General features: G+C 31.3%; 2 protein-coding genes and 1 long non-coding RNA gene across 3 annotated transcripts; 2 read left to right on the forward strand and 1 right to left on the reverse strand.

Moving 5' to 3' along the window:
- Positions 1-2,138: 2,138 nt before the first annotated feature.
- Positions 2,139-4,186, reverse strand: LOC111029900 (translocon-associated protein subunit gamma). Its single transcript, XM_022309141.1, has 5 exons — positions 3,889-4,186; positions 3,674-3,801; positions 3,514-3,605; positions 2,767-2,898; positions 2,139-2,356 (listed from the first exon to the last, which is right to left on the reverse strand). Exons 1-5 carry the CDS (start codon positions 4,025-4,027, stop codon positions 2,290-2,292), a joined length of 558 nt encoding a protein of 185 aa, XP_022164833.1. The 5' UTR covers positions 4,028-4,186; the 3' UTR covers positions 2,139-2,289.
- A 1,833-nt stretch (positions 4,187-6,019) lies between these two features.
- LOC111029899 (cofilin/actin-depolymerizing factor homolog) lies at positions 6,020-7,064 on the forward strand. The gene has a single exon (XM_022309140.1). It carries the CDS (start codon positions 6,257-6,259, stop codon positions 6,701-6,703), a length of 447 nt encoding a protein of 148 aa, XP_022164832.1. The 5' UTR covers positions 6,020-6,256; the 3' UTR covers positions 6,704-7,064.
- A 13,979-nt stretch (positions 7,065-21,043) lies between these two features.
- On the forward strand, positions 21,044-22,050 carry LOC111029905. The gene is made up of 2 exons (XR_002604048.1): positions 21,044-21,803; positions 21,864-22,050. It is a non-coding gene; the product is annotated as an uncharacterized LOC111029905 (long non-coding RNA).
- Positions 22,051-22,517: the final 467 nt, after the last annotated feature.

The raw sequence follows: 22,517 nt of genomic DNA on the forward strand, positions 1-22,517 counted from the left end.
ACAATTTATTATATATTAATATGCATTTAAATGCTAAATAAACTCTCAATGCATTCATTCATTCTCTTCTGCACAGTTATAAATCCAGATCCTGCTTATAACCAAATGATTATCTCAGAGACATGGGGGCTAGAGGTCCAGAATACCTAGATTTATTATTTCTCCAATTTTTTTTTATTATTCTATAGACCTGAATGTTACTTTGAATTTTTTTATTTAATATTTGATCACTAATTTATTTATTACATTAAGATTATACTAATATTGGAAAAAAAATTTTAAATTAAGAATAAAATGTAAATTGTATTTGCCTTCCCCCCTCTTTGATCTTTGCTCTAGTTGGATGGATTATCTAACTGGAATTTAAGGGATATGTCTATTATAATATTATTAGTCATTACTTATTACATAATATAAAGTAATTTTATTTATATTATTAAGGTCAAAAACTTTTAAAAGTTAAACAATATAAGTATATTTTAGGATTTCCACACTTACAACTGTAAGTATTTAAGCACCGTTACTCAGTTTATACTTTTTGTAGTAATTAACTTGCAATATTATGTAATTTTTTTTAATAAGTAGTAGGTACCTACTAAATGATAAATGATAACTAGGTCAAGGTATATGATATTATTACATTAATACCTCCTCTACAAAATATTAAAAATCACATAGGTTAAATGATTCAGTAATATTATTGAGGTAAACTCATTCCTTAGTTTTTATATCTCCTGGGGCCTGGGAACTAAATATTTATAACATAGGTACATTTATTTACTTTCATACAGATTACTACATCATAATTTAAAATATTAAATTTTCATTTCATAATTATGAATTTTTACTTTTAAGTAAATAAGTAATTATATCATGTGCCTTGCCAGTTGTAAATTATAAACCTAGCAGTGCACTAAAAACAAAATGGTAGTTTTTGAAATCAATATAAAAACATAATTTATTATAAATAAACCAATGCATTCATTTTTTCTTATACAAAAATGTATGTAATACTCATTAATTAGGTCTTAACCCTTAGACATAGAAATTGTATGATGAATGTATGAAAATATGAACGTAGCCCGGAGGTTAGTAATATCTGAACTGTTATATGTTACTGTACCAAACCAGGAACCAAAATCAAATACAAATACAGAACATTTAACATAGGTCTATAAAGAGTTTTTTTTTATGATTTATTTTTATAGGTATATCATACATGCGTTAGGTACATGTATATTTTTTTATACATAACCATGAAGAATAGAAATCTATATTGAATATTTGTTTTATATATAAATTTATATAACTAATCTTTATGGGAATTACTATTTTAATAAACAGGTGTATATTTGTTTAAAGCTAATCTTTAAAAGAAACAATTGTTTTCATTAATTAATAATTAGTAGGGCTCAATTCCAATCAAAAACATTTATATAAAAAATGCATTATGTAATGTATAACCCAAAAACTTAAAAAAAAGAAATTTATAAATAATCAAATTTATACAAAACAAGAATACACATTTCAAAAACATTGATGTCCAACCCCTAACAATTACTAATTACAGTTTTGAAAAAGTTAGGATACTTTAAATTAAGACTAGATAATAGATTCCAGTAACTACTTTATTTTCAATAGTCAATACCATTTTGAACATATTTTTGATGTATAGAACCTTTTGCTGTCTTACTTTATAGCAAATGATGTAGACAGCAAAATTAAATTATTATCGTTTACTAAGCACTTCTTTTAGATTGTTTAAATTTGACTAAGTGTTTTGTGCATAAAACGCAACATCAATTTTACATAGTTGTCAACTTTGATGTATGTCACTGAGGAAAATATCCTCACAATCTTTTCAAAAATATATTACAATAGTCATTTAGTTTGATTACTCTAGTAGCCAACTTACTGTTGGCGGACACAATGAGTAACTAAAATAAAATATAGATAATAGATACGATAATTTATCAAATAATTTTTTTTTATTTTAATACATATTGATTTTATTAAAAATAAAAATGAACAAAGATAAACTATATTATTGTTAGCATGCAGAGAGTGATTCAACTCTTGCAATAGCTGTTTCAAGTAAAAAACTTTCAAACAATAGTAAAAAAAAAAAAAATAATACATCTTTTTTTACACATTAGGATCTAATATATTATTTTTACAAATTGCATACACAATTTTTTTTAGTCCATATACTTCTTTCAAAATAACTTCAAAAGTTCATAGAACTCTCGGATTCTGCGATATTGAGGAGGCAGCCCATGCACAATGTTTTTACTGAGTTCCAGTTGAAAACAAGGCAATCAATCCACTTGCAATTCCAACAGAAAATATGTAATTCCTATAAATAATTGAGTTAAGGTCATCTAATTTAATGCAAACTAAAACAATAAGCGTCATTCAACACTTAAGAAATGTTATAAATTATATTTTTAAGTGATTTGGTTAACATTTGAAGAAATAATTCTCACTTGCAAACCACAAGGTATAAAAACATGTTGAATAAAGGAATGTAAAACTATCTAAGCAAAAAACTGTTTTCTGAAGGAAAAAGAAAAAATTAAATTGATATTTCGTTATCAGAAACAGAACAAAATAGATTTCTATTTCATTTTGTAACAGTTCAAGGATGTAAGCTAAAAATGGTAAACCATGATATTCAATATGGTGCCAAAAATTAGACACTTTTATGGCAATCAGTTCTAATTATCAAAGTTATGATAAAATATGAAACATATTTTAAAAGGATACGCTGTTGTTGAGAATCCCTTCAGGAGATAGAAACTGAGCAAAACCACAATGACCAAAAATAATGCATTGTTGTAGAAAATTGAAAATGCTGTTGCTTCATAATCCGCTACATCGTTTTTTTGGAATAGAGCTCTAAAATCATACAATAAAATAACATCATTAAAAAAGTCTGAATTATTTTACACTTATAAAATGAACTAAAGAAAATATAGGTAATAACTAATATTCTATAAATTTCCATTTGCCTAAAAAGTGAAAACCCAACACTATATCTCATATTTGTATACATTTCTTTATAATTGAAGTAATTTACAATATTTAGTTCTAGATAAAACGTAGCTGAAAACACAATAATTTGTTCATCTTACTTATAATTTTTCAGCATTATTAACCTAAGGGCACATAATCAAATATAAAGGTAAGAACATTAGATTATTATGTTTGAACTTAAGATTTTAAACTAACATCAATATGGTATACCTATAGTATGTTTATTACACAGAGACAACACATGCGGGGGTATTGCATCCTCTTATAAATCCATATTTTACTCAATTTATCATTTTGATGTCCATTAATTATCTATTATTTAACTTTCCAGAACTCACTGAACAATAATTTTTTATGAATCAGTTGTTTAGCAAAATAATTCATTATGGTATTTATTGCAATATGAGCATTAAATAATTTTAAGAAAAAAATAATTGAAAGCATTTTAATTAAATAAGGTAACTAAATATTATATACTTTTCATCCTTTTCTTTCTTGCTAATTTTTTTGTCATCGGCATATTTTCTAGTGATTTCCCTGGTCACTGCTTCTTCCCTTTTGATCGCGATCTAAAAAATAAGAATGCATAATGTACACGCACAATATTATACAAGAACAGAAAGTACAACACACATACTTTATGTTTCAATATGAACTTGGTGTTTTTGTAGGCGAATGAGATGAGGTAAGTGCTACCCAAAGTGACAAGAATGAACCAAACAAGGGCCGGCATCATTTCGATCATGTGTATTCTCCAGTATAGCCCTGTACAAATAAGTAGATACGATTAGATGTCAAAATCGATTTAGTAGTAAGATACCAAGTAACTATAGATACTTTAAAAGTACTTACATATGGGCAATGCAGACACCATAAAAGCGCTACCGTAGAACAGTGCTGAAGACTTGGTGGAAACATTTCTGCTAAAATCAGACAACAGTTGTTCTTCCTCTTTGGTGAACAAAGGTTCATATTTCTCCTTTTTAACCATTTTCGAGGAAAAAATTTAACTCAAACGATGATGGGTTGAATGCAATATGAATGCACTAAAATTTAAAAAAAATGTTCACTGACCAGTCTACTATGCGTACAATGCATAATATGACTTATGAGAGGTGAAACGTGTACGTATCTTGCGTTACAGTTATGTTTACGTATCACCGCTTGGAACTTAGGTCACCAACCGTGCACAACGTGTTCGTTCCTGCGCAGTGTGACCGCCGAGAATTTCCGAAATATTCCCTTCGAAACTCTTGCCCGTCGCATCTCGACAACGAGTAACGACACAGGTGATAATTATATTCCACAGTTATATAAAAATTGTATTTTTAAAACACCCAATTTATTTACCATTTAATAAGTACCTATAAAATGTTTAAAGTTTATTGATTCATTATATTATTATATATTATTAAAATTTCTAATATAAAAAAAATTAATAAACGACCTAGTGAATGCATTCATTTTTTTCAATGAACGCGTTCACGTTAATTTGAAAAAACACCAATGTGAACTTGAACGAATTCATTTTTTTAGTGAACGTTCCGAACACTGGATATGTTCATAATTTTACGCGTTAACAAACTAAGATTTACTTAGTAGAAACACTTAGTCCTAGAATCCTAGCCACGATGTAGAATATTACATATTATTGAGTATATATATTTTTATACAGTAGATACTCTGATACTCAATGATATTATCTAAAGAAATGTATTGTGGATTTAAGCTAAACTTTTTTTATTTTATTTAAACTAACAACAACTTACGAAGAACCTTGTATTACATTTTCAAGTTTTTTGACTAATTGAAACATTATTTAACGACAATAATTAAAGAAAACTCTTGCAATTCGAAATTTTCTTATGGCTATAAATAGCTTAAAATACGTCAAAATATTTTGAAAATATTTTTATGTATTGAAAATGCCAATATTAACACTCGGAAAAAAATGTCACGTATTAACAGTATTGTTATTATTTTTGACTTCTCAAAAAAAACATAATTGATTTTTCCAAAAATTGGTTTTGTACAAAAATCCCAGCTATTCAATAATTAAAAAAAAAACACACAAGCATCATCGTAAAATCAATACATTTATTACTCCACTTCGAATCTAAGATTCCAAAAATCAGATTTTGAATAACTGCATTGCTAAAGAAAAGGAGGGTTAGATTGCTTGGTGAATCCACTATGTGTAGAGGTGCAGAAAAATCTATTAACATCAATGACAGTAGTACAGTACCTACTTTTATTTTTTAAGCAATAATTCTGTTATAAGGTGGGTTTTTAATAAATTTCATTTACATTTTAGTATTTTACACTGATTTTAGATCAACCATGATCAGTTGTCATTGATTATAAATATTATTATAATATATTCATAATTTTTAATCAATGGTAGATGGTAATAATTGGTAGTATTATAAAAAATTATGTCACAATTGTGATCGACATAATTCAAAGTGGGTCGATTTTACATAATAATATAATTTATTATAGTCATATAATAAAAAAAATTATCAATCCACAAGCACCTAGCAAATCAAAATGATCTAAACAAATTAATATTTGAATGAATACGTATTTGAAAGGTGTGGGTAGAAACTTGAAATAAAGAGTCGAGTAACTTGGGAAATTGTGAGCTGCAGAGATTATAATATATAATTATCAGAGTGCAGAGTGTACACTGTATATAATTTTTAATTATCTATGACTCTATGAGTGTCGAAAGGCAGAGTGGTCACTGATTGAGCTTTGAGAATTTGAGTGCAAGCGGCACAGTGTACGCGCGCGATTCGAATTCATATCACCGTTCAAGATTCACCGGCGTCTGATTACGGTCAGCTGACCGGGGCTGTGTGGTGGCAGTGTGTACACAGGTACGGTACCGTGCGGTAACGCGTTGCGTTCGGTTTCTCTTCCATGTCAACGGAACATACATGATCCTTGGGGTGTGCTTAAATCGGAGTCGAGCTGAGTCATATTGTAAGAATCCAATGCCCGTAGTAGTACAACACTGTGCCGTAAAGTACAACAAATTGTCAAAGTGTTTTCCTGCGGCGGACGTCGGGCGTTTTATTCATATTATTCTCTCCGATCTTGTGTGTGAGTAGTTTACCGCAAAAAATCCGCGCTCCGTTCCGTTTTTCGCCCGTCGAAGCGATAAACGTTTATTGCACACCCGCACAATCTAATCGAAATCGTAAATCGGTCCAAAATGGCATCTGGAGTAACAGTAGCGGACGCGTGCAAAAAGGTCTACGAGGAGATCAAAAAGGACAAGAAGCACAGGTACGTGGTGTTTCACATCAAGGATGAGAAGCAGATCGACATTGAGGTGATCGGCGAGCGCAACTCTACTTACGACCTGTTCCTAGAAGACCTACAAAAGGCCGGCCCGCAAGAATGCCGTTACGGTCTGTTTGACTTCGAGTACACTCACCAGTGTCAGGGCACATCCGAGAGTTCCAAGAAGCAAAAGCTCTTTTTGCTCTGCTGGTGCCCAGACACAGCCAAAGTCAAGAAGAAGATGGTTTACTCGTCCAGCTACGACGCGCTCAAGAAATCACTGGTTGGCGTACACAAGGCGTTCCAGGCCACTGATCATTCGGAAGCCTCCCAAGAAGTCATCGAGGAGAAGCTCAGGTCCACCGACAGACAGTAAAAATAATTCAACAAAAAACTTATATACAACAATACGCATATGATGTTTATGTATATTTATAAAACAAAGTTTTCGTCTTTTACGTTTTGGTATTAAAAAAAATAAATAAAAAAAAATATATATATAATATTAGTACTTCCATAACGTAATCTTTTATATTACAGAACAAAAAAAAAATATTTATAAATTCAAAAACATATAATACTAACATTTCAATAAAAAATCTAATAATCATATTATTCATTGTTATAAAGCGATATGTTCCCGTAGGAGCATTTATTTTATACCTATATATTATTTTAAGTATTTTAATTCATGCGTGTTTAATTTCTCGTCGACAAATTATACGTATTTCAAACTTGATGCTCTCTACTTTATTTTGTTGGTTATTTCTTTAATATTATTTATTTTGTATCATTCGCCACGATATGCGCGGGTATGTGTGTACAATTCGAGAATAAGACATCTCATCACAAATTCACAACACATTTATATTATTAATTAATTTTGTGCTGTGTTGTTTCTTTCCTTTTGTGTGTCGAATTTGAACTTTGGAGTCAGGACTGTTTTGTTTCTTAAGTTTATTTTTTCTTTCTCCCATTTCTTAATCTATTATCGGCGTTTACTCATCCAACCGATGCACACACACACTCACACATACTAACGGTTGGCTAATTTTATTTGGTTTTTTTTCACCGTTCTCGTCCGCTTCGCCGTCTCCTTTCTGTGGTCGGCGGGTGGAAGAGAGAGAGATAGAGGGATTAGAAAGTGTCTAAGCCTGAGTGAGAGAAAACTACCGCCGTAGTGAATTGATTGAGGATGGACGCGGCGGCGGAACAGACGCGTAGATAACGCTATGCCACTAAAACTGATACGGTGGCGGCTCCGGCAGTGTTACCAACTCGGGCGACGGTGCCGGTCCGACGGAGCCTTTAAATGGAACGACGAGACACTCGCCGCCGTCGTAGTCTCAAATTAAATATTTCTAAAATAAGAGCACTCACTCTTCCCACACACGCTGCGTACGACCGCAGCACGAAATTCGGTTCAGGCGAATAAAAACAACAACTCGCCGAAGTAGCATAAGAAATACGATAAATGGGTGAAGACTAATTTAATAATGTTAAATGATCGGTGTCGCGACGAAATCATCATGTGTCTTGGAAAACTTGGTTTTCATTTCCGCAGGAACAGCGACGATATTAATATTATTATATTCGGACGGGCCTACGCTGAGAAAATCTCGTTTATAAATATAAAATGCACGCCCGCAAAAGGGCCGATAAAACGCGTACGCTCGTAAAGGGGGAGATAATAATAAAAATATCGTGCGCACGATGGAGGGGACCGCCAAATGAATCATCCTCGTAATATTAATATGATGATGGTTGCTACGAAACTATACGCGGCGGCGGCGGTCCACAGATTGTAACTTTTCGCTCTCTGCCGGTTCGCAAATTGTTTTTGTTTTCATCAAAACAATATTTCATTATTTTGGGCGACGACGACGAGAGTTGTGACGAAAAAAAATGTAAAACAATGTACTAATATTATTAAATGGGATAAAAAAAAACCCGGTGAAAGCGACTGCGGCGGGCGGCGGCTGTCGCCTTGGATGGACCGCCGCGGAATATCGTATTGATTTTTTCCGTTTGCTGCGAGTCGCGTCCTTCTCTCCCTCTTTGTGCTCTCCTCATATTCGCTATTACAGTCTCGTCCATTTTTATTGTTGTAGTCCCGATCGCAGATTTACACGTCCTATTTCTCTTATTTGAACTTTTTCGTGACGCACATCGTATTCTCGTGCAAATTGTATTATTCATTTGTGGTGTCGCAGCCAGGATTTTTTATTACGAGTTGTCGGAAGCCAACCGCATCTATGACGCGGAAGATTTGAAAGAAAAGTTCGAATACTCAATAGTTTATTGTTAAACACTAAAAATGAATCAATAAAGTAAGTGCTCGGCAACTTGCTACGCACACTTCTAAGAGTGAATTTCAAACATATTGGATTAAATGTGTGACTTCGAAATAATTATGAATAATATTATTAATAAATGTTCAGCTAAAATTTCAAACAAAATCAGTATAAACGTCATGGGATAAATTATTTTCCTCATTTATGCGTATTCTATTTTTAAAGTATAACTATACAACTAAAAATACATTTATAGACATAATACATTGATATTTCTGTTGTACTTACTACCAACCAGGTTATCTTGCCTACCACGAAGTTAAAATCAGGTTTATATTTTCTCATATTCACTTAACTGTTTATAAGTTGTAAGGATCATGATCCGTACCTTAATAGAAAACCAAAGAAATTAAAGACACTAAAAATCAAAAATAAATTTCAACGAGGGGGGTTTTAATAGTCCTCGGATTCCCCCCCCCCCCACCACACACACACATGTTGTGCCACTGACAATGTTTGAAAAGTTATCATTCCAGCTGTTGAGTAAAGTACGTACTGCTGAAGAATTCAGTGGTCTTCATTACTTAATTTCGGTGATCTACGTTCGCTGCTTGAAATTGCAGCAATCAAAATGTGTGACAATATTATTATTATTTATTTCAGTATTTTGATCGCGTATAGCCACGGGCCACGATAGTCGGTAAGTATTAACTTATAAATACATTTATATACATTATTACAAAGAGTGAACATCTAAATATAGTTTAAACTTTAAAGTCTCAAAAACGTGTAGGCGGGTATATTACAAAAGGTATACATTTCAGAATAGTTCTGATGTTGTTAATCTATAAAAACAAAATCATTAAAGCACTCGGTTTGTGTATAATATAGAAAGTATGTTAATAATTGTCTAGTTAAGTAATAATTATATTATACAATGCTTAAATTAATAAAAGATAATGTAGTTGCTTACTATGCTGGAAATATATAAATTAAATATTTAAATGCCAATGAAATAATAAGTACACAGATATCGCCCTTACGTTCTATCTTGTAAACACTCAACAGTCTACAGTGGAATAATATTAAAATTTGAGCTAAGTTTTCTAGTGGTTATTGGGTATGGACTTACAAGTTGTTATTACTGTTCCCAACATTAAAAAAATTATTTTCTAAAAATTTGCATTTATTAAACACTACTTAGTCAATAAAAAAATAGTCAATTTCATAAATGATAACTTGGTTTCGAGAAGGCACGGATCTAGAGCAAAAACACAAATAAGCAATTACAGTATTATACTATTATACCTATATACTTAATTCTTGTAGAAATGTTTGTGGAGTATTGTATTGACTTGTATTAATTTTCAAATTTTAGATACTAAAAGAAATGAAATTAAAATCATTTTCAAATATTTGTGATGTTGACGAATTTTGTTAAAATTCTAACTTCAGGCGCTCATAAAAATTATTGTGAATTTACTTTACTTTTTTTTTAAATTTTCACTAACCACAGCTTAGGAGGAACGGTATTATATTTTAAACTTTTTTGACCGAACGAAAGTTGTTTTAACAACAACTAGCTGTTTCACCCGCCATGCATCGTTTTCCGTGCCAAAGATTTGTTTTTTTATAAACATATTTGTAAACAAATGTATACACCATTTTCTACTAATTTATAATAATAGTAATATAATATGTAACCAACTGCAATCATATAAATAAACAAAAAAAAATATTCTTATGTGAGCTACCTTTTAGCTACCTATAAGGGTTGAAAAAATAAGCCATCAACGCCCCTCCTAAGTCTATTGATATAACTTTTCTTGAAAACGGTCCAGTAGTTTTTGAGTGTAATAACTTCGGATAAACCAACGCGGGTGAAAAATAAAGTGACCTGGAAATATCAACATATTATAAATGAAAATAATTATCATATCATAATAACAATTATATATTATGTGTACCTATTGCCAGTAGCAACTATTTATATCGAAAAAAAATACTAATTTCTACTAATTCTACTATTTTTTAGTTTTGCTATCTATTACTATTACAAACTGTAAGATGTAAGAATGTAGTCAATGTGGCAACCTTTTATAAGCAAATAAAACATTTTCGATTTCCATCGTGAATCTCAATATGCTTCTGTGAGTGTGATCACCTCTTTCTGGGAAACTATTCCAGTTTTTCTTTCAGTAAAAATCCTATTCGGACTATTACGAATATTAAAAAAAATGAGCCACGTCGGTCCGAGCGATGCAGTTACCCACGGACAGCATTTAATTTTTATTATTATATAATTAAAAAAAAAAATTAGTAAAAATGTCTTATGCTGTAAACCTAATCTTTTTAAATGGCTCAAAAAGAACCAAAATATTTTGAAAATGTTATGGCGCAGTATACACAATGTTTGTATAAAGAATCAGTGAACCTTTCTTGTATGTATGATTATTTTTTTTAGAGATTCACCAATAAATAAAATTAATATAGTTAAAAACTGGTTTTGGGTAAAAATACCCGTATTTTCCTATTTTTTTTTCGGTATAATTACTGAGAATTTCTATTTTGATCTCTTGAATACACAAACTAGACTAGCTTTCTATATATATAGCTAACCAAGTTTTTTGTTTTCGGTTCTCAGGATATACTATTATAGTGTCGACTGAGCCCAATTTAATTTTTAAATACATAGGTAGGTACTCTTGCAGTGGTGCAAATCACTCCACTGCAACAACAACAGAAGAAGTGGACGGGTATCATAGGTATATAGTTGTGAACGTCTTAAAATAACGTGATTAATTTAAAGAGCAGCTGTCATTGTCATATAGCTTTTTCTATTCTACCGTATCGAAATGATAAATATACAACCGCTGTGTGGCGGTGCATGCGGTCAAAATGTCTCTTGCGTCGTTGTTTATTTTAAACGATATTACTCATTGACAAAAGCTGTAAGTCACCCGGTAAATCGTATATTGCAGGTATCGATGTGTTACGTTGAAGTGCGTATACCTACTACTGTTTAGTTTACTAATCTTCTTTAATCGTAGTATAAAATATTGTACATTGTTATAAATGAAACGCTTAATATATTTCGATCACTGCAGCAGCGTCATCCGACTCATCCGAGTACAAACGTATCTGTATACTTAAGACTTAAATGCATATTATTATATATTTATATTGTTTCTTTTTATGCAAACTAAATATTTATGATTTTGGTACGCACCTGCAAATTCAAATATAGGTATAGTTGTGCTTGTGCAAAAACGCACAACACCGAGATGGGCATAAAGATTAACATGATGTAATAAAAGAATAAAAGAAAACGCATTCAGACTTTCTGAATTCTAAGTAAATGCTATTCGACCCGTCCAACGTTTTATAATTTATTATTATAAAATATAAATTATATGTTATGATGATTATATAGGTAGATACACTCGACATCTGTTATTTTTAAATTTACTGCGATGTTTTTTTTGTTTTTAAAATAGATACTTATTTTGCTTAAATTGCGTGTATTAAGACATAATTTTGTAGCACTCGATTATTTAAAACTATATATTATGTGTTACTAAAGAAAGCCGTGGTTAGACAAACGAGAACTTTTTTTTAAATAGGTATGTCTAAAAAAAATAGCTTAGTTCATGATACGAAAACTTGAAATGGGTTTATAAGGGAGGCTGGGAGCTCTCATTTGGATATAGCGTGATACTATTCACAAAATAGTTATATTAGTTGTTATTATATATTTGTTATACCTTTATACATTTTTATATAGACGATATTAATTGATAAAGGTATAGCTAAAGCGACTTCATGCCCTAAAAAACCCTTAAATGTCTTATCTTAAAATGAATTGTTACTTATTTTTATAGTAACCCTCAATCTGATAGGAAATACTTGTCTCGACTGTATTAATCTATAAAAGTATAAACTACAAATTTACAATATGTTTTTAAATATGTATTTGTTTAATGTTCTACCTAGTACCTATTTATGAATAATGATAATAGATTATTGAGCATTTTATCATTGACATACTATATCTAATGTCTATAGATTTTTACATCAAAAATAGTTATCGAGGGTACTATTTTAGTATTCTATTAATTTTTAATTGATAATCCTAAATTTTTTTTAATTTTTTAAAAAACAAAATTAGCATTATTATTATTTGACAGTAATTTTATTGACAAATAAATGTTTATATTTGTATAGCAAAAGTGGTTGAGGTTTGTACAAGTACAATTATATTATATCGTACATGCACAAAACACAATACACTCTATAATACTATATTATTAATACTTTAATAATTTAAAACTAGCCGTTAAGCATTAGCATTTAGCATTTATGACTTAATGTCTTTATGAACGAAGAAATGGTCGGATAAGTATGCAAAATATAATTATTAATAATATTAACTCTTTAAGCGGTGAAAACATTTGCAGTATCTACCAACCTACCTATATTATTAAGCTACCTATGCATAATTATCAAGGTTTGTAACCATGGTTATAAGTTATGAGTTATTACCATTAACATTGTTAAGGGGGCTTCACAACTCACCGTGTCGTGCTGTGTCCTGTATATTTACATACATACACAGGTAACAAAATGTTGGTCACAAGTTACCTACAAGTTGAATATAATATTATACTCAATATTACCCGACATGGCGAGTTGTCATTCCCCCTTTATGATTTTATTAACATTTGTAACCATGGTTATAAGTTATAACACAATATTTACAATTTTGTATACAACAAGAAAGCCAATTGATAATTTGGTAGATGGATTATGATCCACTCGGTCACAATTGTGGGCCTAATCAAGTACGAACCTTAGATGTTGAAGTTTGAAAAATTACACAAAACGATTTATGAATAACTATACGCCATACCTATACTTGCAAAAAAGTCAGAAATTTCACTAATTTGTACTTGAAAATATTATTTTATTTGTTTGCTGTGTGATATAATGATAAGTTTACCATATTTTTGTGATATCTTTAGTTTTTTTTTATATAAATGTATTAAATAACTTTGTTTTGTTACTCAAAAATTAAAATAGACTTATAATAATAATTATTTTAATCTTAAAATTAATTTATCTGTGAGTGCCTGTCTCTCGTGGACCACTTCCCATTTGTTGAGACTTCGGTATTATGCATACATTTTGACCATTTTGTGTTTTTTTTTTAAATACATACTTACGTTTTTTCAAAATGCATTTGCTTTTTGGCGCCGCTGTCCCTTCCCACATTTTTTTTTATATCGTTCAAGTTTATTAATTTTATATGTATTTTTTTATACTTTTTCTCACCTTCCCCCCAAATGTAGATCTCTGTTAATTTTTTTACTCATATATTTAATTGTATTTAATGGCTTGAATGCTTGATTTGTTACTTCAAATACACAATGTATTACATACCTACATAATTTTAAAGTTAACGGCCGGTATATTTTTCTACGGTGTCTGGAGAGAGAGGCCGCCATCCCCCACCAGGGCATGGCAGAAACTAGAAATTCTGTCAAATAAACACACACGTGTTCCATAACCCTACAGTCCCAAAACCCTACAGTATCACAATCTACAGCTAATGGCCTCAGTTGCCGTAGCTTATAAATACAAAAAATAAAATAAAAAATTTTAAAGTTACATTTCTTAAACTAGGTACTTGGGGAAACCTAAAAAATGGTAAGAGGTCTAAGGGCACCTACTGCAGATAATTGCATTTTAAAAATCAAAAAACTATTAACTTTAGAATTGTCTATAGATGTGAAATCATAGTATAATATTGTGATAACGCGCCGTCTATTTTAAGTAACAATTACTAACAAACCTAAGTTATTAAATATATTTAAACGTATGTGTAAAAAGAGATCACCAGAATATGGTGGACTTGTCACTGTAGAAAATTGGCATACGAATGCGAATTTTTTTTTGATTTATTCCATATTACATACATTTATAAAACGTTTAGTTGTATGTGCTCTATTTACTAATTTTCAGGCTGATTAAATATATTATTATGACATTATGTTGTAAAAACTTATTTATGGGTTACGATCGTCCAGGCGATGTAATTTTAATTTTATTTTCTGTGTGTGTGTATTACTATAGTATTGTAACTTTAACCTATGTCCGATAACCTGCGTGATGGGATCCGGGGCTGTGTACCTATATAATATTCTTTTGTTGTACAAGTAAATATTTAGTTTATATTCTATATCATTGACTTCAGACACCTAATAGAAACTCTAATTCATACAGAAACTTGAAATAACTACCTACATATTATAAATATGATGTACCTATTTTTGTAATAAATATTATATTTTAATTTTCTCATATACGGTGCTGGTTGGACGTTGTATCATCATCGCATCAAATTTACAATGAAATTGTTTGAGATTAAACGAAGAGCGGCCGATGATTAATCAGAAAGACTGAAAATCTATGTACCTATATAATACGTCATATTCGTTACTAAACCTTGAAATATGCAATTAACAGCAATGAGAAATAACCTCATTAGGATCTTTAATTTTATCAGACGCAGTTTGATTTATTTAATTCGAATTGTATTTCCAATTTTAAAATTATTTCTTAGGTACTTGAAACAATAAAATTGAAACTCTGCACATCCAGCTTAACCATATTGTCATCATTTTATCAATAACTATATAATATGTTAAAGTTACAATATTGTATCATTCCCATTTTCCCGCAGACCACAGTCATCGATAAATGTATAATGTTACCTCTTCATAGGTACTAACATAAAATTATACTATTATTATGTACATATTTTGTAATATCGATGTAGGTATATTAAACATTACAGGCACGGACGTATTCATCGATATCCTGCTTACACGAGGATGCGGTTAATAACTGTAAATATTTTATTCATAAAAATTATGACTTGGAGTTGCCAAATAATATTATAGCCTATGGGTACAAAGGTAGTATGGTACATTTTTACAATATTGACAAAATAATCGTATCATAGATTAAAACAACTCGCCGGCAATTCGTACATAATAATATGTACATACTATGCCACGCCTACATAATAATGTAATATAAGTATTAAGATCATCATATTATTTTATTATTAAATTCAAACTCAATAAAAAATGTAAGCTAAAATATGAATTTTAGGTTAGGTCGAAAAAACGATCGTATATTTTAATTTTGTAGATTTGCGAACAAATATTACTTTTTCGATGGGTTGTATACGCCACGTATATCTAATAATTCGTAGGTATATGTATATAGGTAATAATATAACAAACGGGAAATACATTTATTGTACCACACTATCAGTTATGTCATTAAGTCGAAGGTCACAGACTGCTCTTTTATAAATTTCTATAAACGCGATTATTTTCAATGGATAATTATTACGGAAATATATATATATATTATATTATATTTATTAACTCTAATAATTATTAAGTCAATTACCGACGTAAAGTAGTTAAACAATAAACATTTTAACTATAATATTATATAATAGTCCCGAAAAACCGTTTATGTATATCATTTGATAGGTGCTTTTTTTTCTGCAGATGAATATTCAAACGAAAGACGATAAAATCAGGTTACTTTTATTTTTAAAAATTTTTTTTTGCATACTGTTGCGAACAATTACAATATAGGTATCCGTGATGTATTATATTAATTTTATTGTATAAACGTTTCTTTTCCGGCGTTTTCTCTTTGAGGTCGTTGTAAAACGCTCGATCTTAGGCTGGCCTATCAACCGTTGTATAATTTTGGACGGAATCCCAGTTTTTGTCTCGTAAGTCGTGTGACACAAGCTCAAAATACTGCGTTATTGAGTGACGGCCATCGAGAATTGTTTGCCTTGCAAAATAATCATATTATACGGTTAATATTTGTATAATATAACATAGTAACGACATTCCTAGTTCTGTTATTTCGATAAGTCGGTTTTCTTTGCATTTAGCCTAAATAATTTGGGTAAGTACATGTATGACTTTCATAATGTTCGAAATATCAAAACCATAACTACATAGTAATTTAACAATGATCAAAACATCTTCAAATTTTCTGGGTGCCCCGTGCCCATGGGTAATACTATAAATAATTTACAATAATATTATTGTAGTAGTATCTGTGTAAAAATAATATCAATTAAATCAACGGTATACCCTATTTAATAATAATAATAAAATAAAAAAATAAATAAAGAATAGTGCGCTTTAAACGCGCATGATGTACATAATACATATATGGATAATATACCATTGTGTTAGTATTATTAATGTATATCATATGCAGTTTGTGAGTTACCTATTTATTTTTTCGGCGTAATAAATAACAATGATTGTATTATAAACGATTCACCGAGCATGCTCAACTCATGTTTCCCTTTAATAATTAATTAACTAAAATGTTTATTTTTGTAACTCTGAAATATACTTAAAATCCATGAATTCAAATACTTAGATTATTTTATGTTTTATAACATTCAAGGATTGTGGCGATACTTTTAACTTATAAGTTTTGACATTTCTTTTTCAAATGAAAATCACCACCTTTTCCTTCAAATTATTAATCGGATTACATTTTTGAACATTTTAATTATCCAAGTCGAAATTTGAACCAGTCGACATTGAGTTATTAACTTTGAGTACTAAGAATGATAAGTCCACTTTATAATATTGATGTGTAAGATATAATGGGGGCTATGTTGATTTGAACATTTTAATATTTGTATTTGTACTAATCTATCAATATTATATAATTTGAACAAATAGTCCGAGTACAATAAATAATATTATATAGATCCATTATTACAGAAAAATATCACCTTTCATTTGTAAAAATAAATTTGTGTTACCACGGAACACGAGCCTAACTGGTTAAATGGTAGGCATTAAAAATTTAAATAATTGATAATACAGTATTTTAGCATAACAAAAAATTCAAAGTCAGAATTTGAATAAATTTAGTATTAAAGAAAAAATGTGGGAGAGCACGATACGTGAATCATCCTGTATAATATGGACTAGGTCTGTCCAGTTAACGAACAAATTATCAATGTATGTCAAACGCTTTTGTTGTAGCCCTTATTGTGTACGCGTTTAAAATTAAGATGCATAGACGTCGCATAAAATATAGTATCAAAAATAATATCAAACAGAGTGTCGCACCTGCAATGTTTCGGGCAACGAGTGAACGAGAACAGTTCACCGGCAAAAAAATAGTATATTGTCGCGCATTTTTATTTAATATTTCAATGTACAATAGATATTACGTCGAAACGCAGTAAAAAAATACTTTTCCGGTGAACACGAATAATTATTGTTTGCGAGTGCGGAGATAAGACGTCGGTGGCATTTCACCAGGTACATAATAATAATATTATATTCACCCAAGTCCACCTAGAGCATCGTGTCTGCTACACTGCAATATTATTACGCGTTTCAAATAATATTGTTAGGTTTATTATTATGCGCACAGTACGCGTTGCAGGTGCTCATAATAACAACGACATGCTCTGATGGTTTACACGACTGTTTTCAGTCGTCAGTCGCCGCTGCACGCGCAAACCTAATATTATTATGTCACATAATAATATTAGATATTATAGTATAATATAATACACTGCGATGGAATCGTGTGTGTGTAAAAAACCACAGACGTATCGGTTTATTTTTGAACACTGAATATACTACGCGCACGTCAGCCTGCTGAGTCACGGAAAAAGTCGCGAAACCGCCGCCGCCGCCGTCGAGTGGTGCGTCCGCGATGATTGCTCGCATTATTCGCGCACACGTGATAATGCAACACCGCTGTGGGTACCTTTTTTTTTCCATAACGCAACAATAATGACGTGTTCGACAAACAAACGTGAATAATTATTATTTCGACGATCGTAGTGCCGCGGTTGTTCGGGCCGACTAAAAATAATAAATAATAATATTATGACGACGACGGCGGCGGCGCGGGTAGCGTTCGTGCGAAAAAACGACCAGCCGAGTGCTCGAGCCCGCGTTTATTTATATCCGGATTCGGTGGACCGACTTTGTGCGTCGTTCGTTTTATCCGCCACCGGTCAAAAGCGCATTTTCCACGACTCGGCCGCGTCGAAATTCAATACAAGGGGCACGCCGCTAGAGTCGAGCCCCCCCTCCCCTCTCCTGTCCAAGAAGAAAGAATGTCGTAAAACGTCATTTTCGACAATAGAAAACTCGCTGATAAATTGTTCAATATTTTCGATAAATTCAGAGATTGAACATTTTTGTTTTTTTAATCACATACTTTTCCATATTATAAAACACATTGAACACGGTTTTATAGATATATTCTTAAAAATAAAATCCGAACAGAAACTACCATTTTAATAAGAGCTTGTAGTCAAATACGAATACAACGAAAACAATTTAGACGTGAATGAATGATAATACAATTATTAAAAAGTTGAACAGTTAAAATATTTTGAAAATGTGATGATCTTTAAACGTTCTAGCTCTGTAGTAGTATTAACATAGGTAAAATAAAAGTATATATTTTAATGCGTTGCCTGCCGTGCAGTGTAAACATTTAAAATATCTATTGATTTATTTTTTTTTTTAGACTTTTAGAATGGTAATAATTAATAGTATTGCTTACTCTGAAAAAGTGATATGTTAATGAAAATAACTGACGCTGCAGTGAATAATAATAAATTAATATAAACATTCTTAATTCTTATAATAATGTTTGTTTCGTTGATTTATTACACTGTTTCGGTGAATCTTATATTCTACATTTCTACTTTTATTAAAACTGAATCTTACAAATTAACTGTTAGTTTTTAATTGAAATTTATTTCTGGCGTAATTCATGTAAATTAACCTGAACTACCGGCTATTTTGAGCACAGTTTGTGTATATTTAGGTGACAACTACGTGCTACTCGGGGCACATCTTCTCGAGCGCCGAAATGAAGACTCTAATTAAATCCATCTAAATCCATCTGTAGTTAAGTCCATAGACAAAAGTAAAATTAAAACCACAACTCATGAGTCATACGTCCGCGTGTATTCACTCGCACGTTCAATTTAAATAATTGGTGTTATACCTTATGACACGAATGAAGGGGGCTTGGGTGGGCAATCCTTCGAAAATCAAATAAGCGCCCCACTATAACAATACACGAGCCTTGTGCCTATACTATACTGAATGCAGTATTATTGAAAATCTTTGAAGGGCTAAACTTTAGGAAAAATCAGGTGACTGAACACACACCTCTCCTGAGAATTTTTTTTCACTATTTGGACGCGTAATAACACTAATACGGAATATCGAGTAAAACACGCTAACGAGTTATATTATCCGAACGTTGTTTCTTATTATATTATTATTTCGTGTGACGCACACTGTACGAGCGTTATTTATTGTTACATTTCGTGGAAGCGTATTTATTTGTCATATTTATTTTATTTACACTGCGATATCATAACAACGCTAGTCTCGATTAAGAATATTAATTGTGGTATATGCAATAAATATTCAATACTAATATTAATCGTGATATTCGTTAATATTTATTGAACTTTTAATCGACCGATTAGGATATAAATCGACGTTCGATTATTATATTATTGATGACACGTATTTCAAGTGCCTGGTCGAATTTGTTCCTTTTGTGTCGTTGAATCTCGCGAACCGCATTAGGTGCTAACTAGTTAACTACCAAGTACTTAACTGTACTTGGCACGTTTATATAGTATTGACATATAATATACTTTGCATGAGGTGGGTGCCAAAATGGAAATTTCAAAAAAGTTTTTTGGAACGTTTTTTTTTCTAGAGGATGTGATACCTAGGTGCCTTCAGTTACTCACTCTGCTTACAGTTGGCCGTTTGTGACCATACTGTGGTGAATACACATATACACCATAATCATATATACCTCATCGGTAAAGTATTTTTACAAATATGGCGCCTCAGATACAGAATAAAGAATCAGTACATTTCCATTAATATTTAACAACATAGACTTTATACTTATAAGGAGCTAGAAATTAGAATGCTAGACGAGTAGGTGATATAGTCTTTTGAAATTCCATAAATAACCTCTCAATAATACAGTTAACAAATCTTAAAGCTCCAAAAGAAGTTTTATCCAAAATTTGTTTATCAAACTTAAGCTCCTCAAAATATTGGTTGGCTAATGGCCACTACAGTTTCATCCACTTTATACGACTCAATATATGGTACCCGAGGCAATTTCGCCACCGAGCCGGCGACCCTCCCCCCCTCAAATACGCCTCTGATTTAATTGCCTATAACACGTATAATATTTTATTATATTATATGTTTAGCAGTTAATATTATATCCGTACTCCAAGAGTTAAAATTACGTCAGACTCGCTCCGATTTCGACCACGTCTCGATCATCAATTTTCTTTCGAGTATCTCGTAGTATGACATCGTTATCCCAGGTATTTCGTCGACACACAAAGTGAACGGCGGCGGCCGAAAGAGTCGACGCGCGCGTAACTATATATAGTCGATATTTCTTCTTCTCCTTATTCGAACGGAAACGTCGTTGCATTGTAAGTAATTGGAAATAAATCGCGTCCTTGTCACACGTTCTCGCTTCCAATATGCGTCGCTCTGTGTAGTAGTCGTGTGCATTATTTCTGTCGTCAAACGGCCTTGGGTTTCGCACGCGCGTAAACGGACGTCGGGCGGCTGGACCGGACGTCCATGGGACGCGATAGAGTCGCCGCCGTCCTCTCTTCGTTCGGAGAGCGTCGAATGGCGACGAAAAAACGGCATTTTTACGGTGCCGTGGATGCACTCAAAGGCTGAGACCCCGACAGTCCAGTAAATGATTATAATACGGCACGAAAATGTCGTACCGCTCACAAAAACACCATGATATTAATATATTATACTCAGCGCATAGCCTAACCTAACTCTAGGAGAGCTCTGTCCTCTTTACCAAATACAGTCATAAACAGTTGCACACATTTTTGTACGAGGATCGATAATTATATAATAATATCGAATTGGAGGAGTAATTTAATAATTATGAGATAACACTTCAGTTTTCCAAACCGCTCATCACTGTATTGAGTAACAGTTAATTGACTATATAGATTGTAGAAATGTCAGTCTATGCGATCCACATTAAACGGTAACGGTAAGCATATTTGAATATTTTCGAATTAAAGGCCATTTATTATTCATTTTTTAAATTTAGTGTATATCAACGATCACCTCAACCAGAACCAAGGAAGAGGCTATGGAACCATCATTCTTATTTCCCGGGTTCAGCTGTAGCAAATAGCAATGATGTTCTAACACAACTGTCTTATCATCATCATGTTATTGCCTATTGCCATACAGTATACTGCTTTTAAATAAAATATTAAAATTTTGAATTTGAATTTTTCAGTGGTACTTTTTTATCAAATTAAACCACGAATCGAGATATGCAAGTATGTCTTTAGCTTTGTAATAAGTGATAACTGTACCTATGTCTTTTTTATGTTAATCTTGACCACTGACCACAATTCAATCTAACTATTTATTAAAAACATGCATACATCAAATTCGCACTATACTAAATCACATTTCTTACTGATAGTCTGTATGACTATATAATGTACATAATATATAGTATTTTCGCTGTATTTGTGATTAGATTTTCAAATTGGCCTATAGGTTTTTTAAATGTTATACTACTCCACATGTATTTTTATTCATTTATTTTATATCAAAAAGATTACTAAGCTTCACGGAGTGGAAAGCCCACTATCAAAATAATAATATATGAGTTTAAATGAGATTATACCCACTAAATTATTATAGTAACTCAGTAGACTCTTGAATCTACTTTTGCGTTTTTTTTTTT

The sequence above is a fragment of the Myzus persicae genome, unplaced genomic scaffold, assembly GCF_001856785.1.
Source record: "Myzus persicae strain clone G006 unplaced genomic scaffold, MPER_G0061.0, whole genome shotgun sequence".
NCBI lineage: Eukaryota > Metazoa > Arthropoda > Insecta > Hemiptera > Aphididae > Myzus > Myzus persicae.